This window comes from Staurois parvus, unplaced genomic scaffold (assembly GCF_062004578.1).
Source record: "Staurois parvus isolate SC_StPar_1 unplaced genomic scaffold, SC_StPar_1.0 ptg000636l, whole genome shotgun sequence".
Taxonomy (NCBI): domain Eukaryota; kingdom Metazoa; phylum Chordata; class Amphibia; order Anura; family Ranidae; genus Staurois; species Staurois parvus.
Window position 1 is genome coordinate 250,515 of NW_028318432.1, and position 18,199 is coordinate 268,713.

The following is an 18,199-nucleotide window of genomic DNA, read 5'->3' on the forward strand; positions in this document are numbered from 1 at the left end:
TCACCTTCAAGCATTTGTATGGGTTATATTATGTATCTTGTAAAACTTCAATAAAAACTTTTTGAAAGTGAAATTACAGGTGTATTAGACAGGGGGTGAGGGTTATTATTTGTATGGTGCTGAGCTTCCCTGGTTGGACTTTAGCTCTAAAGCTGGCACTGGGCATATAAAAAAGGATGTTTTACTGTTTTACTTATAGGTGGAACCTGGTGAATGAGCCTCTGGTTTTTGACATGTCTTGGACATGCTAACAGTATAAGCAATACCCCCCCGCCATCATTTCTGACTCTATGCCTGTCCACCTAGGAATTTTCGGAACCCTTTCACCTCCTTTTTGTATGTCACTGCTTCACCTGTTGTATTCTCCATCATGTAAAAAAAAAAAATCCAGCAGGGATAGTGGGTAACCAAGAAACTCTGTTTGCTTGCTGCCTGTCTAAATGCCAGACAGTTCTAAACCAGCAAAGTTTCAGCACCTTATTGATGTGATGGAGCTACATTGTGTACTTGTTTCTAAGTTTGTTTCTAAGTTTAATTTCTCTATGCTGCTTTGTTCCTCTGCCATCAGCATGAATCACTTCTGACAAGTTTTCCTGACACCAACAGAAAAATGGTGACAGGCGAAAGAGTTCCAGCAGAATGACAGCCTCAGCTCTATTCCTGTGTGGAAGGGGGTATGTCTCTTCCCTCCAATCAGCTCTCAAAGCTCTCCTCAGTGAGCCCTGCAGAGTGTAGCTTCAGCTTGCCACCTTCTACTTTTTGAACGCTCAGACAAACTTTATAAATTCTGCACTTTGAACAGCTGTAGAAAAGAGAATACTGCAAATAAACAAGTACAACTTTTGTAGGATGATTTGTTTCATGTCTTTGTATCACATGAGGCTAGTCACTTCACTGGGTATATGTAAGGGTTCAAAACCACTTTAGGTTTGCTAGCAATCACTCTGATCCCTAACCATGGTTCACAGACCATTGTGTGTCTGCTGTTCGTATGTCTATGCAGTCTGAATCAAACTGGCTCCTACACTCCTACTCAGGATATTCAATGAATGCATGGACCAGACAGTGGCACATACAACTCATTTCCATGGATATTATTTAACAGTTTTTGTTTGTTGACCATAATGAAAGATCTGTGTTTTGTAATAGTAAGAACCTATGACTTTTGTATATAACGAGAGGAAAAGACTGCTTTACAGTTCCTGAAGAGGAAGTCGGAGCACCAGTCGTTTAACTAAAGACAATTTTTGCCTTTTTTTGAGTCACAGACAAACCAAACGAACTCTCAGAAGACCACACAAAGTTTTCTCATTCCAGAGTTGATACAATGACATCATCTGTTAATCAGGACCAACAGGCCAAAAGCCCTTTCATTTGTCTGGCTCAGCCTGATAAGTCACTTCCATTTCCCCACACATCCCAACCTTTAAAAAAAATTAACCTTCAACCGCAGCTACTAGGCTCATGTATTGTCATATTGTGTGACTGGGAATCTTGTGCAGACAGATTTTTGTGTTTAGACAAAGCTCTGAAATCTAAATATTAAGGGGAAATGTTGCTGAATCTCTGTATAGAATACGCTGCAGGAGAAAGTGATGTATTGTTTCCAGTTTTTTCTCATGAGGTCTGCCTGTCATAAATATTACAAAATGACTACGTACAAATAGTACCCGAATTATAAAGGGGCAAAAAGGGACAAATGACTTGGGCCCCCTTGACAAAAGGCACCCCCCTCTATACAAAAATAACATAAAACAATCAAACAAACAATTGTGGTCAGGGGCCACAATGAAATGGTTCAGAATTTCAAATTTTTTTTATTTTAAACATTTTTCTCCTGCAGCTACTGAATGCTGGCGGAAGGGAGAGGAGAAGAAACCAGCTTGTTGCAGGAGGAAAATGGAGAGGATCAGTTCCTGTATATGCTGCCCCCTGACGCTATACCAGTGGTTGGGGGTGTGTGGTAAAAACACGTCTCAACTATGAGGTTTTTTGCTGCCCCTGCCAAACTGCAAATGTAAACAAGCCCTTACTGTCCTGACACCACTTTAAGGCTGCTTTAACACTGATGCGCTGTGGTTTACCTGCACAGTGGGTGCAACGCAGTGCACCTGCAGCTTTCCGGAGGGTTTGCCATAGACTTCTATTATATCTTGTGGGTGTGGTGCACTTTCTGAAAGCGCACCAAAACTCCTGCATTCAGTTTGAGGTCAAGGGCCACATTAGATGGCTCCAAGGGCCACATATGAGCATCCCTGATGTAAACCAATTCTGTGTATGAGAGGCCCCCTGAACCTGAAGTGCCCTGAACCCTCCAAGGTCTAAATCTGGCCCTGTGTACAACTAGAACAGGCCTTTTCAAGAGAAAAGAGATAGGAGATCAGTTGAAAATGCAAAAAAAAAGATTCTATAATTTAATCGCTTAATTTAAAGTTATGTAAACACTAACAATAAACTTCTATTATGTGCTCCCCTTTGATGGGTCAAATATACCATTATATAAGGACAGTTCTGTGTTCTTTGCCAGCTATCCAAAATTAAGTAGAGAGGGCTGGCACCATTCGTTTATGAATTTTGGGGCTGAGTTGTCATGTCATAGAGGAAGATAGCAGCACATTATGTTTCTGGAATGTCAACTGCTATTTTCTGTACTTGTACAGCTTGCTTAACCACTTAAAGCGGAGCTCTACCCAAAAGGGGAAGTTCCGCTTTAAGGACTGCTCTCCCGCTCCCCATTAAGGATTGTCACCTTTGGGGGTTGGGGGGAGGGAGCGGGACCCCAAATTTGACAGGTACCCGCTCCCACTTCCGGTCTGATCACCTAGGCGATCGGAAACGGAAGGTGTCCTCCCTTCTCCCTGTAGTCTTTTGGGACACGTAACAGGTCCCAGAAGACTACAGGGCCATTCATGAAGTGCAGCGCTACTCGCACATGTGCAGTGGGTGCCCACACTGAAGATGCCGGCGTCCAGGAATACAGGATGGCTGGTGAAACAGGCTGCGGGGGACACACCACAGGACCGAGGGACAGGTATGTGGCTGTTTATTAAAAGTCAGCAGCTACAGTTTTTGTAGCTGCTGACTTTTATTTATTGACAGCGTGAGTGGAACTCTGCTTTAACATCCACCCAATAGCAGTTTTACTACTACAGGGTGGCATTCCTTTGCAAAATCACATATATATATATATATATATATATATATATATAATTATACAGTGGGGCAAAAAAGTATTTAGTCAGACACCAATTGTGCAAGTTCTCCCACTTAAAAAGATGAGAGAGGCCTGTAATTGGCATCATAGGTAGACCTCAACTATGAGAGACAAAATGAGAAAAACAATCCAGACAATCACATTGGCTGACATGGAAAGAATTTATTTGAAAATTATGGTGGAAAATAAGTATTTGGTCCCTACAAACAAGCAAGATTTCTGGCTCTCACAGACCTGTACCTTCTTCTTTAAGAAGCTCCTCTGTCCTGCACTCATTACCTGTATCAATGGCACCTGTTTGAACTTGTTATCAGTATAAAAGACACCTGTCCACAACCTCAAACAGTCACACTCCAAACTCCACTATGGTGAAGACTAAAGAGCTGTCGAAGGACACCAGAAACAAAATTGTAGACCTGCACCAGGCTGGGAAGACTGAATCTGCAATAGGCAAGCAGCTTGGTGTGAACAAATCAACTGTGGGAGCAATAATTAGAAAATGGAAAACATACAAGACCACTGATAATCTCCCTCGATCTGGGGCTCCACACAAGATCTCACCCCATGGGGTCAAAATGATCACAAGAACGGTGAGCAAAAATCCCAGGACCACACGGGGGGACCTAGTGAATGACCTGCAGAGAGCTGGGACCAACATAACAAAGGCTACCATCAGTAAAACACTTCGCCACCAGGGACTCAGATCCTGCAGTGCCAGACGTATCCCCCTGCTTAAGCCAGTACATGTCCGGGCCCGTCTGAAGTTTGCTAGAGAGCATTTGGATGATCCAGAAGAGGATTGGGAGAATGTTCAATGGTCAGATGAAACCAAAATAGAACTGTTTGGTAGAAACACAACTCGTCGTGTTTGGAGGAGAGAGAATGCTGAGTTGCATCCAAAGAACACCATACCTACTGTGAAGCATGGGGGTGGCAACATCATGCTTTGGGGCTATTTCTCCGCAAAGGGACCAGGATGACTGATCCATGTACAGGACAGAATGAATGGGGCCATGTATCGTGAGATTTTGAGTGCAAACCTCCTTCCATCAGCAAGGGCATTGAAGATGAAACGTGGCTGGGTCTTCCAACATGACAATGATCCCAAACATACCGCCCGGGCAATGAAGAAGTGGCTTCGTAAGAAGCATTTCTTGGTCCTGGAGTGGCCTAGCCAGTCTCCAGATCTCAACCCCATAGAAAACCTTTGGAGGGAGTTGAAAGTCCGTGTTGCCCAGCGACAGCCTCAAAACATCACTGCTCTAGAGGAGATCTGCATGGAGGAATGGGCCAACATACCAGCAACAGTGTGTGCCAACCTTGTGAAGGCTTACAGGAAACGTTTGACCTCTGTCATTGCCAACAAAGGATATATAACAAAGTATTGAGATGAACTTTTGATATTGACCAAATACTTATTTTCCACCATAATTTGCAAATAAATTCTTTCCAAATCAGCCAATGTGATTGTCTGGATTTGTTTTCTCATTTTGTCTCTCATAGTTGAGGTCTACCTATGATGCCAATTACAGGCCTCTCTCATCCTTTTAAGTGGGAGAACTTGCACAATTGGTGGCTGACTAAATACTTTTTTGCCCCACTGTATATATATATACAGTCATGGCCGAAATTGTTGGCACCCTTGATATTTTTCCTGAAAATCAAGTATTTCACACAAAAAAGGTATTGCATTAACACATGTTTTGCTATACACATGTTTATTCCCTTTGTATGTATTGGAACAAATATAAAACAGAGGCAGAAAAGCAAATATGACATAATGTCACACAAAACCCCAAAAATGGGCTGGACAAAAGTATTGGCACCCTTAACTTAATATTTGGTTGCACACCCTTTGGAAAACATAACTGAAATCAGTCGCTTCCTATAACCATCAATAAGCTTCTGACACCTCTCACCCGGAATTTTGGACCACTCTTCCTTTGCAAACAGCTCCAGGTCTCTCTTATTGGAAGGACACCTTTTCCCAACAGCAATTTTAAGATCTCTCCACAGGTGTTCAATGGGATTTAGATCTGGGCTCATTGCTGGCCACTTCAGAACTCTCCAGCGCTTCTTTGCCATCCATTTCTGAGTGCTTTTTGACGTATGTTTGGGGTCATTGTCCTGCTGGAAGACCCAGGATCTTGGACGCAAACCCAGCTTTCTGACACTGGGCCCTACAGTGCGACCCAAAATCCTTTGGTAATCCTCAGATTTCATGATGCCTTGCACACAGTCAAGGCACCCAGTGCCAGAGGCAGCAAAACAACCCCAAAACATCATTGAACCTCCACCATATTTTACCGTAGGTACTGTGTTTTGTTCTTTGTAGGCCTCATTCCGTTTTCGGTAAACAGTAGAATGATGTGCTTTACCGAAAAGCTCTATCTTGGTCTCATCTGTCCACAAGACGTTTTCCCAGAAGGCTTTTGGCTTACTCAAGTACATTTTGGCAAACTGTAGTCTTGCTTTTTTATGTCTCTGTGTCAGCAGTGGGGTCCTCCTGGGTCTCCTGCCATAGCGTTTCATTTCATTTAAATGTCGACGGATAGTTCGCGCTGACACTGATGCTCCCTGAGCCTGCAGGACAGCTTGAATGTCTTTGGAACATGTTTGGGGCTGCTTATCCACCATCCGGACTATTCTGCGTTGCAATCTTTCATCAATTTTCCTCATCCGTCCACGACCAGGGAGATTAGCTACAGTGCCATGGGTTGCAAACTTCTTGATAATGTTGCGCACTGTGGACAAAGGCAAATCTAGTTCTCTGGAGATGGACTTGTAACCTTGAGATTGTTGATATTTTGCCACAATTTTGGTTCTCAGGTCCTCAGACAGTTCTCGTCTCCTCTTTCTGTTGTCCATGCTTAGTGTGGCACAGACAGACACACAATGCAAAGGTTAAGTGAACGTCTCTCCTTTTTATCTGCTTTCAGGTGTGATTTCTATATTGCCCACACCTGTTACTTGCCCCAGGTGAGTTTACAGGAGCATCACATGCTTGTAACATTCTTATTTATCCGCAGTTGTGAAAGGGTGCCAATACTTTTGTCCAGCCCATTTTTGGAGGTTTGTGTGACATTATGTCGAATTTGCTTTCTTTCCTCCCTTTTTTTGTTTTGTCCCAATACACACAAAGGGAATAAACATGTGTATAGCAAAACATGTGTTAATGCAATACGTTTCGTGAGAAATACATGATTTCCTGGAGAAATATCAAGGGTGCCAACAATTTCGGCCATGACTGTATATGTAATTTTGCACTTCCGCCAAATGGGGGCACGCACGAGTCACTGAAGGATCCCTTCTGCTGTGAGATGTCACAGCACAAACCGATCTACAAGCCCTGGCAAGCATTTGCTTGCTGGCACCTGCAGATCATCGGTCAGGGAGAAAGAACAGAGCTGTATCTATGTTTACATGATACAGTTTTGTTGTGACAGGGAGGAGTCAAGAATCCTGTATCTCTGCAGAGCTGAGAACACGATCCATCACTTCCACCAAGCACATAGCTAGGCACACACTTAACCCTTTAATCTCCCTAGATTTTAACCCCAAGCAGTGTCATTAGTGCAGTGATTTGTATATAATATTAGCACTGATCACTGTATTAGTGTCACTGTATTAGTGTCACTGGTTCCCACAAAGTGTCAGTTAGTTAAAAATGTCCACTGCAATATTGCATGCCCATTGTAAGTCACTGATTGCTATTACTAGTATAAAATAAAAACAATTAAAAAAATTCCGGCATATGGAGCATAGTTTGTAGACACTATAACTTTTTGCACAAACTAATCAATATACAATTATTATACTGTATACAATTAAATATATAGCAGAATACATTTTGGCCTAAATTTATAAAAAACTAAATTTTTTAATTTTTTTTGGATGAATTGGATATGTTTTATAGTAGAAAATTAAAAAATATATATATTTTTTTAAATGTTAGTTTTTTTTGTTTATAGCGCAAAAAGCAAAAACTGCAGAGATGATCAAATACCACCAAAAGAAAGCTCTATTTGTGGGGAAAAAAGATCATAAATTTCATTTTGTACAGCGTTGTATGACCGTGCAATTGTCAGTTAAAGTAACACAATGCCATATCGCAAACAATGGCCTGGTCAGGATGGGGGGGGTAAGTCTTCTGGAGGGCAAGTGGTTAAAGGGTTAAAACATAGGGAAATGTGCATGTTTACTGGAGATGTACTGCAAACATTTTTTTTTTTCAATTTTGCTTTGACATATGCTTTATATCTCTAAGGAGATATAAAGCCACAAATTAGCCATGTAATCATGAATACATCATTAAATGTATTTTTTAAAATGCAAGCAGTGCAAGTACTTGAATTTGACCTGGTATTAGCCTCTTGCAGTCCCTGTACAGCAGGGCTCGATTGTGAGAGGAGGAAGCAGCACAAGAGGCCAATCAGTTAATATACTGACAGTAGGCATGATGATAGGAGGAGAGAGCAGAGTGACAGAGAGAAGCTCAACACTGTGCTGCTCTCCTTTCAATGTCCAGTCACAGGCTGGGGGTGGGTTAAGAGCTCAGGGAGGGGGGTTGAATGGTGCTTGTCATCAGACTGAGGACATCTAGTGGCAGAATAAAGTACTGCAGGTGAAATATCTAGATTGAAGGTCAATATTGCAGGAAAATCTGGTTCTGTTATTTCATCTTTCAACTGATTATTCATTTTTATCTTGTTATTTTTTTGGTTGGAGTTCTGATTTTAAGATAATTTTTTTGTGTGGACTCGACAGGACTTTACTTGACAGCAAAGATCAATTCTGACTGTTTCCTATGGGTTCTAGTACTTTTCACTAAGTATTTTTCCTCTTGCACTCTTATCTTAATAAGTCAATCCACTTTCAAGCCTAATCCCAGATCCCTACTTATCTACATTTTGGCACTCACCACTTCCGGTAACATTTTCTCAATTTAAATATTCATACAATTCATTTAGAGTGTAATAGTGTAACCAATATAAATATGATTTTCTCACCATTGACATTCCACATTAATTGAAAGCCTTGCCCTTGACTGACTCCGTCTGACTGGAAGACAATGTGAAGGCTTGTACCATTAGTGGTGTCTACTGGTGGAAGGCTTGTTCCGCAGTAGGTTCCAATGAGTCTTGCCTGGTCGTTGGGTCCATCATAGAGCTGTGAAGAAGATAAACATATTAACAGGACTCTTTGGTGAACTATACATTATGCTCTGTTTAAAGTGAACCTGTCAACATAGAAATATAGAGGCTACCATTGTATTCTTGTTTTGTAAAGGCCTTTTAAGGAAAGTGGAATTATACTGGTGTTTAAATAAAACCAGTAAAGAGCGGAGAGTGGAATTGCTGACATGAAAGAAGAAGAGGTCATCAATGGCTGCTCAACTTGAGATAATTTTTTTGGAATTTAATTTTGCTAACAGTGGTGGAGTTTAAGACGTTGTGTCCGGTTTGTAATGACATCCGTGTCCCTGTTGCAAAGATTTCCTCTCATTTCCAATCAGGACAGGACCTGAACGTAAGTCTCTTCATTGGGAACCCATGATAAAACACATTTTGGTATTATTCTGGCTCCAATTGTTGTGATAGTGACTTACCAGTTGGTGAGAGCTCATTGCCTGGACTGAATATAACGCCTTTACAATGACACTGCAGCAACCATTGCAATAAAGATAAGCATTTTTGTCAAAGAAAAGAGAACTTCAATCTAGTTATCTATCCATTAGAAATTCAGTGAATATATTTTTACATATGACTGTCAAAAGAAATTACATTTTTCTTGATGTCAACCACGTGAAATCCCCTGCACAGCAACATTCACACTGAGAGAGGCAGTACAAGCTCTCTAAGCCAATCTACTAAATTTGACCAGGGAGAGCAGAGGGATGTGACCTTATCATTGTGCTGCTGTTCTATCATTGTCCAATCACAGGCTATGGCAGTTCCTGGACCAGGATGTGTTACTCAGGTATAGTGTATTCTGCATGGATCTGGCTCTGGTGTCTGGATCATGAGACTGTCTCAGGTAAAACAGTTTGCTCATTTATATTTTGTGTATTTAGCTGTTTGCTTGGGTTTTATGCTTTATAAGGTTACTTTACAGTCTACATTAGTATATAGTAAATTTTTACATGCAAAAATAAAAACAAATACTTGGCAATTCTTGGTTGTCCATGTACACAGTTTTTTTGCAACCTTTTTTCCCTACAGCAGGGTGTCTCAGCCAGGGTTCAATGGAACCCTAGGGTTCCTCCAGAAGTTGCTAAAGGATCCTTGAGCAATGAGCAGTTTCTGCCTGTTAAATAAGTATCCACTGACACCATTGATTTTTTAGCTGTAAGCGGGTCATTCTTCCCAGTGACCACATGTTTAAGGAGCATTCTTGACACTGACCAACACACTAATGTATCATGAGTTGTAGATATAGGAACTTTTAGTTGGGGCTCCCAGAAGCAAAAAATTATTGTCCAGAAAGTTATGTAATCCTTTTTTCTGCCAGGTCTATATGTCATACGGACAGCAGGGGGTTTTATATATAATCCAGCTCCCCTAGATCTATATATAATCGCTTCCACAACCCCTGGTACCGGTGCCCCCCCCCCCCCCCGTGTGCGGGCTCTCCTGCCATGTATCTGGGCCCCGCTTGCCCATCTGTGGGCCCAGGGAGTGCCATGGCAGGTGCAAAGGGGGGAGGGGAGAGAGGAGAGCACATGACCATCTGCTGTCCTCACCTTCTTTCTGTGACCCAGAAGGTGACGTGTATGACGTCAATTCTGGGTCACAGCTGTCACTTTCCCCGGCTAAAATAGCCGGAGATACATATATTGCAATGCGATCTGCATTACAATACATCTAGTGGAGACCAGAGGAGACATGCGGGGTCCTTCAGACCCCGCATGTCTAAATAAAGAGAACCTGTCATCTAAAAATCATCAAATAGGGGACTTTGTGTCCCCTATGTGATGAAAAAAAAGTTACGCAAAAAATATTTTTTTTTGCAAAAAAAAAAAAAGTTACACCCAAGCACATAACATCCACCCCCCAAAAAACAAAATGTTGAGTACGGCCCATCCCCACACATACGCACGTATGAATGTAAACACACACGTAGGGGTGCCTATGTATGAAAAACACTAAACTGATGACCTATAGGGGCTTTTGAAACATTGCCTATAGAAAATATAGGGTACTGAAGTTTGTCACCATTTCATAGGTGCACACCATGCTAGGTATCTGTTTACTTGGAGCAACCTCATCTTTTATATTTTACCAAAACATTGGGTCATTTATTGCGTTTCTTTGCCCTAAAATTCACTTTATTGCGTTTTTTACAGAAATTTTTAATTTCTTAGATCTATGCGGTAATATCCGGTGACATAAAAATTTTTACCTACCACTATTTTATTCTCTAGGGTGTCTGCTTTCAGAAACTATATAATGTTTGGGGGGAGGGGGTTGTATAATCTTCAGGTCTGAAATAATTGTTTAAACACATGTGCCAAAAATGCAAAAACGGCTCTAGCAGCAAAAGGGCTAAAGGGTTGAAAAGACTGAGAAAGGCTGCCCTAGAGGAACCCTTGCAAATAATCTTTGGGGAACCCTTGCTAAAACCAACTGATTGGTGGCTAGTGGGAAGAATGCCCCCCTTTACAAACAGCTAAAAAAGATCAATGTTGTCATGCTGTTGGCTTTGCTTGGTCCTAAAACTATGCAGGCACCACCAAATGAGAAGTCAATCATTCAATGCTCAAGGAACCCCTAGCAACCTTGGAGAAACACTAAGATTCCATGGATACCCGGATGAGAATGGTTGATGTACACCATCAACTGCCAATCCAAAGGTCAGGGGTGAAGAAAGAACAGGATGGCCCATGTGATCTATTCTCAACTGCCACCACTAGTATTTATGACCAGTATTTATACTGATTGGTAAATTTTCTATGAACTAAAAGGTGAAACCTGACTGGCAATTGACTCCACTTTTGTGCTAACTTTCTATTTTCAATGTATGTGTCAGCTGCCAAGTCCTAAATACACTACTAATGAAACAAATGTTTGTTATTAATTCACGTATTTTCACATATAAAATCACTGCATACGTGTCAGATTGAGAACAGAATATTTTTTGTGTTCTTAGTTACTTCCTAGCAACAACCAATAAAACAGAAATAGCATTGTCCCACTTTCAGCCTTAATGCACAGATCTGACACCATTTCCTGACCGCATGTGTGCGGTATATACAGATCTCCTTCTCCATAGCAACCTCCCAGTAAACTGACACTTCACTCTACAACAGTGAGGAAAGCAAGGCTCCCAAATGGGGAACTGACATGCATCATTTCAAAATACAGTATATAACCCACCATCGCATTTTATGTATATTTTATCGTATGGATTACAAGAAAGAAACATCAGAACTTGTCACACGTTCAAACTAATAATGTTTGTGCACAGATGAGCTCTGAAAGTACATACAGTATTGATTTATACTTAGTATGATACAAACTGTTTAGTTATTAAATCTGAACTCCGGAGAAAATCTAAAGGTAACCCTACAGCGGGGTTCCCCCTGCACTACAAGGGTTAATTGCCCATTGTCTAGGGCAGGGATTAAAATTTCAAGTCCTGAGCTACTAGCCAGGCCTTAAGAGTTACTCGCCATCAGTTGCCCGACCCAACCCTTACCCTGCTACACCCCTAATTCCGTACCTAAACACGCCCTCGTAAATCATTTCATGAAATTACACTGTTAAATGTTACCCACATTACATCAGGGTCCCCAGAGTCCCCCCACATTACATCAGGGCCTCCAATGTCCCCCTAAACACTCCATCATACTTAGACCATGCACCGCATACAACCATAACCCCAATAATCTTTCACTCACAAAACCATAACTCTACCAAGAATATCCTACCTTCTATCCAACCCAGCAGTACCTCAAATGTGCCATAATCTACCACTCATTATAATCACATCATCCTGAACCTGACCAAACCACCCATACATGTAGGTTTACATACAGACACATGTACAGTACATATACACACACACACAAACAGAGACAAATGTACACACACACAGACATGAACATACACACACACACATACACACACAGAAACATGTACACACACGCACAGAGACACATGTATACACACACATACAGACACATGTATACACACACAGACATGTACAGACACACATACATGTACAGACACATGTACATACACATAAATACACACACACAGACATGTACATACACACAGACACATGTACATACATACACATGTACGTACATACACACAAACACACACACATGTACATGCACACACACATGTACACGCACACAGACACATGTACACACACATAGACACATGTACACACACACATACATGTACATACACGCAGACACATGTACAGATACACACATGTACATACACACAGACACATGTACATGCATACACAAACACACACACAGATACATGTACATATACACATACACACACACACAGCCCTATAAAAAGTTGCAGTACTTTGTTGTTCACTCACAGAGCCGGGTACTGCACCCTAGGGGGAGGCAAAGAGCACAACACACACTCCTTGCTTTGCTTTCACTGCGCTCAGCTATTGAGCAGTCTGACGGCTCCCAGTGCGAGTGACAGATCCGGCCCTGAGTTCCAAGCCTGCTCAGCAAGACGGCCTGGGGATATACTCGCCCCACCATAATTTCCACTCCCTATTGGAGAGCAGACGAGTGGAAATTTCAAGGCCTGGTCTAGGGGTACCATTACTTACCTTATTCTTTGCTCCCACAGGTTTCCTCCTCTTCGTGCAACCAGTTCCTTGAAGCGGCTTCTCTTCAGTGCTCCATTGGTCCCAGGCACTCTGATGTCATCTCATACAATGCAGGACCAGCAGTCCTGCACTGTAAGTAAGGATGCAGTGGATACCCCACAACCCAGAGGATCTGAGGGAAGAGGAGAGAACCAGCTTCCAGGGTAGTAAGTATAACTGCCTTTCAGTGATACCCTAGATTAGCAATTCTCAACCAGTGTTCTGTGAAATCCTAAGGTTCCTTCAGAGGTTGATAGAGGTTCCTTGGCATGTGGCTGATTGATCCCCCATCTGATGGTGCCTGCATAGTTCCAGGTCCAACACTACTTCTCAGAGTTAAAGGCATTGCACCAATGGTCTTTTTAAGTTTCTGCATAAAATGGAATTCTGACCACTGTCCACCAATCAAATCTTCCCACTGACCACCAATTAAAGTGGTGAATTCTGTATTGTTTCAGGTGGACTGGAGATCAGCTAGCACCACATCCCATACAATGAATATCCAACATTGTATACAAAGGAGGGGATTTTTAAAGTGCTCAACAGACTTCAAACACTTAATATTGTGCTAAAATCATACAAAGTTTTATTCCATATTGTCATATATATATATATATATATATATATATATATATATATATAAAATAGGAAAACTACATCACATTAGTAGTTATAAGAAGCTTAAAACCAACATGATACTTCATGTGGCTTGAAGTTCACCATACAACAATTCCAACTCGACATGTTTTGCCAAATTTCTGGCTTCTTCCAGAGATTTACACATATAATTGCCACTAGAAAAGACTAAAATATGAACAATAAGCTATTTAACTTAAAAAAATACAAACAATTATAACAGAGTATTCAATACATCATAATCATACAGAATTAATGACTACTCCTACTAGATATAGGTTTTTATAGGGTTAACCTGCCAAGGCTGTTCTTACCAGGTGTATCTTGATCTATGGAAAACCCAGCAAACAAGCATCCACTTCTATACTCCCAGGGGAGTACAAGATGAACCAAAAGAAGGAAAAGGTTGCAATCCGCCAATGCAGACCTCCCTACTAACAAACATATCAACATCTCAATACAGTGTAAAAAAAAATATATATATATATATATATCTCAACGAATTAAACAGGCAAAATGTCCTACACCTACTAAAAAGAACTGAGGAGTCCAAGAAAAACTTATTGGCGAACCTGCTCGCCTCAAACAATCCAGAGGTTGATATCAGTAGCTGAATGCCCCAAGGGATCCAAGAGAGACCCCACCAAACAGTCATATAGACATCTTCAGATTAACAAATAAAAAGGGAGAAAAAAGGTAATCAACTAAAAAAATCAACTTAATAAACACAGTAAAGAAAGAAGATGTCCATCCTTACACTTCCATACCATATACTTGCGAGGTCACAGGAGAGTTGGGTGTAGCAGCCATGCATCCAGCCTAGGATGGCTTATATATCCCCCCCACCTTGCCAGTGATTACCACCCAGGTGCGGACGCCCAAAGTGGGCCAGCACATGTGCACAAGCTTTCCAGAGGTGACATCATGCGCATGCGCCACAGCACCTCAGTACCATCTTGGAACATCCATTGCTGCCCTAACAGCACATAGAGTCCAAACAGGGTTCGCCAAAGTGAACCAACAGGCTAAAAAGTTAGAACCTTGTGGCAAACAGGACCCAATAGAGTGCACTACCCTGTAAAGGGAAACAAAGGCACCCCCCTCCCAGATAGCACCCCCGGGAGCCCAATGGCCATCTAATGACTCTCCAAATATCCCCATTAGCAAATAGAAAAGAAAAAGATGGGGAAAGAGGAAAAATTATATATTTGGATGCACAAAACATAATATAGTACCAAATAAAATAAGTTCATATTTATTAAGGACATTAAATCTCACTGTACTTGTGTCTATTTGGTATCTACAGCGCCCCCACCTGGTGAGCAAATGGAACAGCCCCCTCAAGTAAACCCACAAAAACCACTGTTAACAACAGTGACCTGTATTTAAATCGTAATGAACTATTCAATTTCAAAATCAACATTATTGATTTCTATTATCTAATTGAGACAGCAGTTAAGGACTTAATCCATAACACTTGCACCGTAACAGGACCAAGGCCCTTTATTTATAAGAAGAGATTAAAGCTAATGGGCTCATTGAGTTCAGGAAATTCATTGGCAGGTAGCATATACATCCACTTCGTTTCACGTTGTAAAAGGGGTTTATCAACATCACCTCCACGTACATGTGGAGGTATATGATCCACAGCAAAAAACTGAATCTTAGCTAGATCAAACCCATGATACAAGCCCATATGTCGACTAATAGGTATTTCCATTTTCTTTTTAGAGATTAATGTTACATGGCCACGAACTCTCTGAAAGAAAGGTCTTTTGGTTTTTCCTATATAGAAAGCATTACATTCGCATTTCATAAGGTATACTATACCACACATTTGACAATTAGCAAAAAATCTTGGAGTATAAATGCGACCATTGGGTAAAGTAATTTGACATGCTTGAGGAAGAAATCTACAAAAACTGCATCTCCCACAAGGGGCTGTACCAGTTCTCTTTGATCTATTCCTCAGTTTATTTGAGTAATGACTCTGAACCAATTGATCTTTAAGAGATGAGGACCTCTAATAAGTTATATCTGGATAAATACCAATATTTGTTCAATATTTGATGAAACACTCTGTGCTGCATCGAAAATCTTGTAATTATCCTAACGTTTTGGGTATCGGATTTGATCTTTTTCTTCTTATGGATCAATGATTGTCTATCCTGACCATTAGCCCTTTGATAGGCTTTTTTAAGACATGACGTACTGTATCCCCTTTCTCTTAACTGGTTTTGAAGGGCCTTAGCATCCACTTCATAATCCTCTTGGTTAGTATAGTTCCTTTTTAAACGAAGGTATAGTCTATAAAGTGTGACGATTGCGGCGTCAGACCCCAGCCCTTCTCACCAAACTTGTGACCGAAGGACTAGCCAATCTAAAACCGCGCTGTCATGTGCGTAACAATGCCACGCCCAGCTGCATCCTGCCTAAAGATTTTCCAGCTAATGGACTACAATCTGTGTACCTGCAGCCTGGGAATGATTGTTACTGGGTCAGGTTAAATACGCAATTAACCCTTCACACTGCCACCACCTCCCATTTGTACAGAGAAAGAGGAAACTCGGCAATATCAGCAATAACACTATGATGGTTGGATAATCGTCTGTATACCACTGTCACCGCAGGCAGGTTATACACAGGGTTAAACACATACACAGTAGCGCTCTTTAGAGGCAGGAATTCGTAGTTTGCATTAAAGGCTTTAGAAACAGTTCAACACTTTAAGAAAGAAAGATTTATTACTAAAAGGTCAAAAGGGTGCAATAAAAATATTTACAGAAAAAGATGTAGCCAATATATATATAAAATTATACAGAGAACAATAGCACAGCAAAGAGATAACAGAGAGAAGTTAGAGGGTTAAAGTACTTGCCACACGTCCTGCGTTAAGCACATCAGGTTTTATGAGCCAAAAGGATTTTTTATCTCCCACTGTTAGTTTCGATGTTAAAGCAGGGAGATCTTCAACTCGCACACACCCCTCAACTCAGCCTAGCTTAGCTTTTCTAGTAACTCCACAGGGTGTCTCCCTGGAGCAGTAAACCAATCGCCTCATTTGGGGAGGGAGACCTAAGCTATGAACAAAAACTCTCCTAGCGTCTATTATGATTCATTACTTATTCTCGGTGCATTTAGCAGCCTTGCCACTAGTAGATTAATAAGCAGACGCATCTGTGGAACGATTAGATATGAAATATTCGCTTGAATGGTTCAGGAGATATAATTTTCTGCTCTCCGGTATATGTCAGATAGGGGGTGTAATATACCAGGGAATTTGTATTAATGTCAGCCGTCCGAATATGTGCTCCATGTTTGTGTAATTACGTCCTATTTGAAGATATCACTTATATGAAAAAGTGAGTTTTTAAATGGAAGTCTGTTTTTACGACCCCTTGGAAGGTCTTTTGAACTCCGTGAAGGACTTGATTTACAATTTTACGATATCCCAGATTGCCCAGCTAACAGACAGCTAGGCACCAGCTAGGCTGGGGGTTTTATCGCCCTGGAGCTTTCCTGCTGTGCTTTGATTGACTGTGACCTCTGTCATCACCCAGACCACATATCACTCAACAGAGAGGGAGGGGGAATGAGGGAAGCTGCTTTTGGGAGTGACAGATACAAGACGGAGGGTTGGAGCAAAATGGATGATCACGTCCACCTCTGTGTGTACGATTGCTACATAAGGTACCGTATTTTCCGGCGTATAAGACGACTTTTTAACCCATGAAAATCTTCTCATACGGCATGCTGACACTTGGTGTCAGGGTGGCACTTTTTAGGGGGGCGGCGCGGTGCCGCCGCCACCCTCCCCCCTTCCAACAGAAGGAACACTAAGTACAGGGGTGGGCAGGGGGCTGCTGGCACCCCCCCCCCCACTGACACCAATGATGGAACACTATTCCTTCCCCCACTGACACCAATGATGGGGTGATATTCCTCCCACTGACACCAATGTTGGGACACTATTCCTCTCACTGATACCAATGATGAGGCACTATTCCTGCCACTGATACCAATGATGGGGCACGATTCCTCCCACTGACACCAATGATGGGGCGCTATTCCTCCCACTGACACCAATGATGGGGTGCTATTCCTCCAACTGACACCAATGATGGGGCACAATTCGTCGCTCTGACACCAATGATGGGGCACGATTCCTCGCTCTGACACCAATGATGGGGCACTATTCCTCCCACTGACACCAATGATGAGGCACAATTCTTCCCACTGACACCAATGATGAGGCACAATTCTTCCCACTGACACCAATGATGGGGCACTATTTCTCCCACTGACACTAATGGAGTACTATTCCTCCCACTGACACTAATGATGGGACACTATTCCTCACACACTGACACTAATGATGGGGCACCATCATTGGTGTCAGTGGGAGGAATAGTGTCCCATCATTGGTGTCAGTGGGAGGAATATTGCCCCATCATTGGTGTCAGTGGGAGGAATAGCATCCCATCATTGGAATACCATACTGAA

The 18,199-nt window shown here is 41.7% G+C and overlaps 1 protein-coding gene across 1 annotated transcript in view; it reads right to left on the minus strand.

Moving 5' to 3' along the window:
* The window catches only part of CUBN (cubilin), a 346,655-nt gene that overhangs the window by 217,730 nt on the left and 110,726 nt on the right, over positions 1-18,199 (minus strand). Inside the window, exon 28 of the mRNA XM_089693694.1 lies at positions 8,224-8,383. Coding sequence (XP_089549820.1) covers positions 8,224-8,383 — 160 coding nt within the window. The remainder of the gene's footprint in view (positions 1-8,223; positions 8,384-18,199) is intronic.